Source organism: Penaeus monodon, chromosome 8 (assembly GCF_015228065.2).
Source record: "Penaeus monodon isolate SGIC_2016 chromosome 8, NSTDA_Pmon_1, whole genome shotgun sequence".
Lineage (NCBI taxonomy): Eukaryota > Metazoa > Arthropoda > Malacostraca > Decapoda > Penaeidae > Penaeus > Penaeus monodon.
The window spans coordinates 8,081,257-8,091,256 of NC_051393.1; the positions used below are offsets into that span (position 1 = coordinate 8,081,257).

Genomic DNA, 10,000 nt, shown 5'->3' on the forward strand with positions numbered 1-10,000 from the left:
CTTATATATATCCTTACTGTTTAAACATATAATTCAGAGTATCTCATTATCACTTATTGTTTGAAAAAAAAAGCTTCGTCTGTTGCGCTCATGGCACTGTATTTAATTTGTTTACATGCGTATGTTGTATATGCTTGAGAGAGAGAGAGAGAGAGAGAGAGAGAGAGAGAGAGAGAGAGAGAGAGAGAGATGGAGAGAGGAGAGAGAGAGAGAGAGAGATGGAGAGAGGGAGAGAGATGGAGAGAGAGAGAGAGAGAAGAGAGAGAGAGAGAGAGAGAGAGAGAAGAGAGAGAGAGAGAGAGAGAGAGAGGGAGAGGAGAGAGAGAGAGAGAGAGAGAGAGAGAGAGAGAGAAAAGAGAAGGAGAGGAGAGGGAGAGGGAGAGGGGAGAGAGAGATGAGAAGGGAGAGAGAGGAGAGGAGAGGGGAGGGAGAGAGAGAGGAGAGGAGAGGAGAGAGAGAGAGGAGAGAGAGGAGAGAGAGAGAGAGAGAGAGAGAGAGAGAGAGAGAGAGAGAGAGAGAGAGAGAGAGAAACTATTGAACTGTTGAAAAAAGGAGAAAGGGAAATAACACCATAGCTTATATCTCAGACCTACTTTACATCATGCAGTTACTGTCATCTCTGTATCATCACTGGTTGACTGCTCCATAATGAAATTCTTTGCATGTCCAATATAGAGAAATATTCTCTAAAATCTATCTTCTAAAATGAATACTGTAATCAACAGGGTATTAAAATCACAATGTAAAATATGCTACTCATTCAGAAAGTGCCATACATTTCTGAAGACAACACTAATTGTTTTGTTATTGACCAATAACTGTGAATAATAATCTTTATGAACATATTGAAGGACAGTATTTAGCTACACGGTGGTACATACATCCCTAAATTTGATTCAACTTGCCATTAAAGAAATACATGCAATATGCAGAACCCCTTTCTGGAATGTAGCTATGGCAATTTCTTTTTTCTTTCTTTTTTTACTAAAATGTTAGTATGTCCAACATTATAGTGTATTTTCTGACATTATAGAGGAAATCAATTACATATATGGTAGTATCCCAAACAATCATCGAGTTAATGAGATTCTTTTGCAGTTTTCCTCTTTATGTAAATGTCTTTCAGAATATGATTTTTACTCATTCAATAATAATTTACTGATAATTCCAATTATGGAATAACACCAGGAGTAAATAAGCTAAAACACATACATCATCAAAACAATTTAATATGTACAACTCTATAAACAAAAATGACATTTATATGAACTATACTATGACAATATTTGATTAAATGATATTTTCCAACTTTACATTATCTAATTTTTCCTGGATAAGTCTTCTGTTTGATCCAACTCATCTGACACTGATTGTCCGAGGGTGTAATGGCTTCAGTGCCTGACATATATGAGCGTAAGACAGGAGGGATCCGGATATGTCCCTCTTCTGTTTGATGAGTCTCGCATATGGCAATCAGGGACCGAGGGATGGCACATGCTGTTCCATTGATAGTGTGAGCCAATCTGAAATTAGCAAAATGATAAGGTAAATTAAATCTTTCAAACTTATAAATGAATATTGATAATGACTGCTACAACACTTATTCTTCCTGATAAATATGTGTGGGGGGGGGGGAAGAGAGAGGGAGAGAGGGAGAGAGGGAGAGAGGGAGAGAGGGAGAGAGGGGGAGAGAGAGAGAGAGAGAGAGAGAGAGAGAGGGAGAGAGAGAGAGAGAGAGAGAGAGAGAGAGAGAGAGAGAGAGAGAGAGAGAGAGAGAGAGAGCATGCAGAGCAGGTGTAGGTAAGAAAAGAGAATAAGGAAACCTAAAGGTGAAAGGTGCAGGGCAAGAAAAGAGGTAGAAAATTGAAATACATGTAAAGATCCCATTGAAGGAGAAAGTAAAATACAGAAGAAAAAACACAACACAACACCTGTTACAAAAAAAATCGGACTCACTAGGACAATTCAATGAACAGCTTATAAAAAAGAATGTAATGCAGACATGGTGTAAGAAATCAATATGCCAAATACTTAACAGTGAGGTAAGTAAAATAATCATGTTTATCAAAAGTTCTGCTCTGAGCAGCACTATAAACTAGATTTTGTGCTCAATAAAGACAAAATTAGAAGCCCTGAACTGTAATGCAGAATATCAAGACAAAATTATGTGTTTATATGTCTAACAGGAGACTGGCACTTTGACCAAGACAATAATAAGAAAGTGAATACACCATCCCATTACAGAGAAAGGGAAACAAAATGAAAAGGAAGAAAAAAATAATAATTTGGAACTGCAAAAATAGTAGATAGTTATGTATGACAAAAAACTATACCATGGAATTATTTGGTTTCTATATCAAATTTTAAAGCAACACACACAATGTCACATTGGTCCCCTTGATCATAGTTTATCAGTGATCACTGTAATTAATTCTTCCAGTCTGTCTGAAAACCTTTTCCTTTTTAATGACAATTTTTGTTTTAACTTTAGATACTAATCCCTAAAGACCCTAAACTTCAACAGATGACTGTCCCCTAGCCAGTGACTTTTTACCTTATACCAAGGGCAATGTTTTTAAATTCTTTATTTGTAGTTTAAATAGTACTACGTTACACACATTATGGCATTTTTTTCTTATCCTGATACATCAATACAGTCAACCTACAGCAGTATGGTGTTACAAAAAATCCCTCTACCTCCCTACTTTTCTTCAGTACTTTAGACTGAATGTAGACATGTTTCTTGTGTTAATGTCAAATGTTTACCAAACACTGTGCATATCAGGCTAACAACAGAATCAGCAGTGAGCAGGAATAGATGGCCATAGCAGAAGAGGGCATGATTAGCTACATTAGAAAATGAGTTGATAATATTAAGTATATACAAAACTGTACTGTACCATAACAGTGGGGTGGGCAGGAGTAGAGCACCAATAATCAGCTAAAAAAAGAGGGGCAAAAATGGTCTGAAAGTGTGCACTATGGCCACTATGACCTCCCTGGTATTCTTCATCACATGCAGTTAGCTTGAGTGAAAACTATGATGCAGAGGGAAGACATATTAACCCTGCTCTGTGCACTTTTGGCAGCGGCATTCATGATTTTCCAAAAGCTGAGACTAAAACATGACTTTAATCATACTTTTGAAGGGCTGCAGCTCATGAATAGCCATGCCAACAGCCAAACAAGTAAAAAGCTGAGGATGCTCAATTTGGAACAGGCAGACAGACTGTGTGTGGTGCATATCCTTGCCACCCAACACATGGGCTCACCTCATTATGGCAAGAATAGATGCCTACCATCACTATAGAGAACTACAACTACAGTGCCAGATTTGCAATTTTTTCAAGCCCTGCCCCAAATAATTCATATCAATTTAAATCTACTCTTATTTAAAAAAGTACATACTTTTGGATTCCCTCCTTGTTCCTGTAAGAAATATTGAGACGACAGCTTTGGTAATCTGTGCAATTTGAAGCTGAAGATATTTCTCCATAGGCTCCTCTTCCAGGCATCCAAGCTTCCATGTCAGTCTTTGTATAAGCTGGAGCACCCAATTCATGGAGAGGCATATCTAATATCTGTCAATAAACACATACAAAATAACATGCAACAAAACCTTTTCTTTTCTTTTTCTAATCCCTAATGCATACTAATTATAACACTTTGCCTATTATTTGTGTGTATTAAAACCTTACACAAATAGTCAAACCAATTTTTTAGCAGCAACTCTGAATGGTAATATCAGTCTTCCCTCTTATATATTATGGTTATGTAATTAAGAATTAGTATACAAAATGGAATCAGAGTAAAGTCTAAAACAATGAGTAAAAACATAAACTGTACCAAATCTATGGTCAACCATTTATAATGAAATGGAAAAAAAAGAGTATGTACAATATGATCTGGATTTACTATTTATAGTGTCATTTTTCTATTGCAAAGTTTAAAACACACACTTGGAAATGGATGTCTAAGCTGGAGAATAGTTGTTTTTGAATCTGTGTCATTTCTGTATATAGTTGATGGCTTTCTTCTCCACTTTCTGCTGCTGTAACTCCAAACATTTCAACTTTTGTAAATCCGTGTACTCTGAAATAGAAAAATAAAATAAAATATATACACATAAATATTTGGAATGATTCATTATAGTTTTATTACACACATACACACAGACCTTCTTATATACACATACATTGTAGAAATCCACCTACTAACTCCCCCTCCCCCTTCTACTATCTTCTGTCTTTCCTGGCCTTTAGTAGGGAGAGAAATATGAGGTTAGTTCCATATAATGAACTGCCCAAATGGGAACAGCTAAAAAACAACAGACACTGACAATGTAAAATACATGCAGGAATGGTATATGCCAAGAACTTCATGAACCACCTCAACAGCATTGGCATTTTCTTATATGCTAAATGGTAATTTACCTAACACAAAAACCAAAACACAACAGATAATGACAGTGTAAAACATAGGCATGGATGGAAAAAGCAAGTGCTGTGTGAGCCACCTCAGCATGGAAAAAACAGCATAGCCAGTAATCAATGAGAAGGCCATGAATGTTAACCCCTTTTTTACTGAATACCTCCTCAAAGGTAAACATTGCATTCCTCCAACATACCAACCTGACTGCTCCATTTCTCACTGTGTCTGGGGTAGTGTACATATTTTATTGTTACCACCAAACTATTCTCTGTTTGTATTTTTTTTTTTTTTTTCTGAATACATAAACCCCTCAAGATGTTTCCATATCATGAGCTACTGTACTATTTACCCAGTTAACTACAAGCCTTATTGGATTGAGAGTATCTAATACGTATCTAACAATGTCTCATATTATCATCTGATACTTCCAAATCAGCAGCATAATGAATAAAATTGTCCCCACAACCATCCCCCCCCATTTCCAACTTTCCCATCATTTCCAGTTACTCTTAACCCAATCGGCACGAATTGCAAGAATACACGCAATGCCCACTGTAATATAAGTTTACTTATTGTATTTACACACAGATGGCTCTACAAGTGCTTAATCACCAAGGAGTCAGTTATTAGTCCTACCTATCTCACCTGTTTACCCTTTTCCTTGACTTTTGGAAAGGGTCATTTGTATTATTTCAGTTTCTCAAATGTTACCAAGATTTGAATAACAATATAATGATCCTAACATCAATAATAATAACAACAGCATCAATGTTTATTGTATTAAAAAGAATAACACATTTTCCCGCCAATTCAAGGAATGGGGAAACCAGGATCGCTCACTATGGCCTACTGACAGTCTCCTTGCCGGCTCAGCACATGTGGAGCCATCTATATGTAACAAAATTCACAAAAAACTACAGGTGACAGAAAATAAATTTGTGGTGGTTGGGGTAATAATTATAGACATTCACTCTGAGAATTATGAAAAAAATTAAACCTTTGCCTAATTCTCTGCCACAGGCACATGTGCATGCACTCACTCAGATACACACACACAAACTAAACTTGAAGAAAGACTGTAAACATAATGCATACAAGTTTGACCTGCTTTTCTATATAAAAAAATGCAAATAAGAAATCTAATTTGTAAATTTCAAGTATTTTCATATCATCTTTTTCTCAGTGGAACACTAACTACAAACTCCCAAACTAGGTTAGCATACTGCATAACAAAACAAATAATAAGATATTCATTTTCTTAACTAACCAATACTAAATATGTCACTTTATAATTTAAGTACTTATCTTTACATGATAAAAATCCACCATGAGACACACAACACTCACCTATATATTCCCTTCTCTTCCCGAAGTGAGGAAGTCTCTGCCCTATAGCATCTTGAAACAGCTGCCAACTTGAGGGGAAGCTCTTCAAGAGAGAATTCTCTATTTTTCAAATACCCACCAATTGCCATCTCTGCAGTTCCTGACAGACACACATCTTCTGAGTCAGCAATATGATAAACCTACAAGGAACAATTAATTTTTATTTTACTTTATTTTTTTGCCTTTTTTTAACTACTATATAAAATTATCATTAGTTTATCTAAAACATTTGGTATTACATATGCAAATGCTCAACATGGCTGTAAATACATACAGAAAACTTAAATTTATTGTCTGCATCAATGCAATATTTTAAATGTAGAATTATTCATGTATTCTATATTTTAAGGTATGCAAAATTCAGTTTGCACAAATGATATCACTTTATATTCTATGACTTTTAACTGAACATGTTTCCCCTATAAAATTATAAAGCAGCTAGTTAGTAATCATTTCTAGTGATACATCCTTATCACATTAATAAATCCCTTTAATGTTTATCACCATTCTGAAAAACGGTTTGGTTATATATTCACATACAGTTATTAGCCTAGTGCTGAGTGTGGAGTCCAAATCACACATACGATCACACTAAATTAGACATGGTTGGTCTTAATTACTAAATACACTTTAAAAATATAATTGTATTGTCTTTATAATGATGGAAGAAAGGTTACTTCATTACACAGTATACCTACAGCATAGCCAAATTAACTTTACCTGTGTACGCTCGCCTCGGGTGCTCATACCACATCCCTCAATAATGTGGGAATACAAGAGGTCAGGGACAGACATCAAAACAAAGCCTCTCTTCAGTAATGATGATACTGTGTATCTGAAATTTAAATGTATACAAATAACAACATATAACAATTACATCCCCTTACATTTCCCTATTACATGGTATATATGAAAATATCAATAAGGTAAATATTTCAAGGGCATCTAAACAAACTATTTACACTGACATTTTATACAAACCTTATCAATACCTGTTCTAGGTCTGCTAATGCACCTCTTAAGTAGTAACTACGGGGACCTGTCAAATTTCCCAAATTTTCCATGCGAATGATGTCTAAATCTTTACCAAGCTCATGTATTTCACGTGGCTTAAAACTGAAATCTGGTTTTGAGTTAACATATTCAATAACTTTGGGAGTTTCTCCATATTCAAACAAGTGAGGACTTGCTTTGTTTGGAATCATCAACGCTGCCTTTTCTAATTCTGCTTCCAGTGCTGTATATTCCTCAGTAGTCATATTCGGAGTCTGCAATTTCTTACTCAGCTCTACCACTTTCCAAATATCTCCTACACCCTTTCTTTTTTTAATTAACTCCTCTATTACTGATGAATTTTCAGGATTACACAAATATTCATAATCAAGTCCAAATCTTCTTGTTACTGTTTTTCCTTCATCATTAGTGTCTGTAAATATTCTTCTCACTACTGGAACAGGCATTCTTTTTCTTATCTTAGAATGTTGAAGTATATTCTGAACACACCTCATGTACATGGCCCTGTGATACATTGTTCACACCTGAAACAGGAATAAAAAGAATGTAGGTCTTACAACTACACTATTTTACAAAGTCTCATCATAATCCTTCAAAGGATTTTCAGCATTACTTGCTATTTTCTACTACTGTAATGATCAGCCATTCTTTGCTCTTTTATCACAACTATAAGGTCTTAATTTTCTTACTGTGATGGATTGCAATGACAAAATCAAAGTTTTATTACTAAAGATTTCCACAGTAAAAAAATATATAACCATAATTTTAACTATTAAACAAGAACAATTTAGAAAAGAAAACAAGTATATAAAAAATACAAAAATAAGAATAATGTACAGCAAAATAGTATAGTTCTACAATGAGAGATTAATACCAACATAACTAGAAAGAGCAAAATCTAACCAGGTACTTTCAGAATCTACTTGAGTTCCAGAAAAATTCATAATACAATTATGTTGGCTATGTCTATGGATATGTCTGTAAGAATTAAGTTATATAGTATATCTTAAAATGGCCATATTATCCATATATGCTGGCATAAAAGTCACTGTCTGAAGCCTAAAAATGTCTATCCAAAACCAGAGGTTGACTTGTACAATGAAGATAAAATGTGAACCTTTACCACTAAGGGGATAAATATGTAAAACTGCCTGTCTAACACTTTTTGTATCTCTTATAGGCCACCATATCATTTCCTAATGAAACTTATGTTTGTTATGCCTGTTTAACATAGAAATTATGATGATATCAATGACTTAACACAGAGAGTAGACTAGGTTCATTATTGTTAGGTTAGTCCTCTTATCCAGTGAATATAGGCCTCAAAATGAATTACACATCAGAATTTCATTATTATTCTTGTGTGCCAGATCAACAAGTACGCTGGTTTATATGTGGTGTATATATAATGAAAAAGGGGAGGGGATTTAGTTATGATTAACCCCTATTACAGGACAGTAATAATAATAACAGTAGGCTATATAACCATCAAAAGTTCAAGGGTCTAAGATAGTCCCATGCACAGATAAGACTGAATAAGACCTGGTCTGGATGCAACATATAGTTTTCTGTGGAAAAAAGTTGAATACTATAAAAATTTTAAAGTAAATAATGAACAATAAAAAATAGAACAAAAACATATAACAATAATATATAATTTCATTGGTATAGGTTCTTCTTTCTTCTTTTAACGGTAGGTTCATGTTTGAGCCGCCGTGGTCACAGCATGATACTTAATTGTAGTTTTCATGTTGTGATGCTCTTGGAGTGAGTACGTGGTAGGGTCCCCAGTTCCTTTCCACGGAGAGTGCCTGTGGTACCTTTTAGGTAATCATTCTCTCTATTTATCTGGGCTTGGGACCAGCACTTTGACTTGGGCTGGCTTGGCCACCCAGTGGCTAGGTAGGCAATCAAGGTGAAGTTCCTTGCCCAAGGGAACAACGCGGCGGTCGGTGACTCGAACCCTCGAATTCAGATTGCCGTCGTGACAGTCTTGAGTCCGATGTTCTAACCATTCGGCCACCGCGGGCTTGACGATCATGGGCTTTCATGATTTTTTCTTAGCAATTTAGAGCGGTGGTTTGCCATTGCCTTCCGCCGGGTGTTTTTATCGAGTCACCATCTCTATTTACCCGGCACTGACTTGAGCTTGGTATAGGTTATAATTCCTAATAAGCCAGAGGCTGTTCAAGTAAATTTCCATTTGAAAACTTTATTATTTGACTGTGGACTTAAGATTACCAAATGTTTTTATGTGTCTTACTTTCTGCATTGAAATATCTACTAAGTGAATATTCAAAGAGCACTAATGAAAAAAAAATTCAACACACTAAGATTAATATTAAAAGTAATATTAAAACTTTCTGCCAAATACCTGTTTTATCATATACTGATTTGGTTAGCTTCACCCATACTAACAATACTGATGGCAATGATTTGCTTAGAACCCATGCTATAAACTTCAGTGATCTGAACATTTTTAATAATGACTTTGGGTCTAGTTGTCAGGAACCCAAAGGGCCCAAAGGAAAATACAATAAATAAAAATTTAAAGTTTAAAACAGATAAATACTGGCAATTACTGCATTGTGTCATGAGTCCCTTAGCGTTGCAATAAATTTTTTGCTGTTACTGATGGTGTGCGTTAGTGACATGCAACTTCTCTGTCGGTGAAGGTGAAGTAAGCATGTATTATCATTCTTGTTAATTAATAATTTGTTCCTTTCTCTCTCCTCTATTCCTTTTCCTGTCCTCTTTTCATATATTTATATCTCTTTTATATCATGAATATTGTGGGCATGTGACCCACTATCAAGACATTACATGACTGCCCTGAATACTTATCTCTGATGTTCCAGTGATGATATTGATTAATCTTTACAGTATGGACACACTAACTTAATGCAAATTGAAGATGATATTGTAGAGGACAAATCATTGCAGTTGTTGGTACAAGAAATAATACCAAGTATAATGCCATCAATAAAGGAAGAAATTGCAGAAAGCAGGGCTCATAGCCTAAGTCCACTTAGTGCTCACGAGTATCTTGCTGTGCATGCTGAGGTGAAGACAAAGATTCCTTGGGGGTGTTGGGGGCAGAATCCCCCCATCAACTCTCCCCTCAGGCATTCAAGCATGCCTAGTCACAGCAACTTAGATTGTTGGGTAT

At 35.4% G+C, this 10,000-nt stretch overlaps 1 protein-coding gene across 3 annotated transcripts in view; it reads right to left on the minus strand.

Annotated features, from left to right (window-relative positions):
* Positions 1–1,211: 1,211 nt before the first annotated feature.
* LOC119576103 (serine--tRNA ligase, mitochondrial-like) overlaps positions 1,212–10,000 on the minus strand; it is a 14,628-nt gene continuing 5,839 nt past the window's right edge. For 2 of the 3 annotated variants that reach the window (XM_037923653.1, XM_037923652.1), the window contains exons 2-7: positions 6,799–7,355; positions 6,538–6,652; positions 5,779–5,957; positions 3,960–4,092; positions 3,409–3,581; positions 1,316–1,523 (exon numbers count right to left, since the gene is read on the minus strand). In XM_037923653.1, coding sequence (XP_037779581.1) covers positions 1,316–1,523; positions 3,409–3,581; positions 3,960–4,092; positions 5,779–5,957; positions 6,538–6,652; positions 6,799–7,346 — 1,356 coding nt within the window. In that variant the 5' untranslated portion in view covers positions 7,347–7,355. Of the gene's footprint in view, positions 1,524–3,408; positions 3,582–3,959; positions 4,093–5,778; positions 5,958–6,537; positions 6,653–6,798; positions 7,356–10,000 lie in introns of those variants that run through there. The other variant, XM_037923654.1, reaches the window with a different exon arrangement.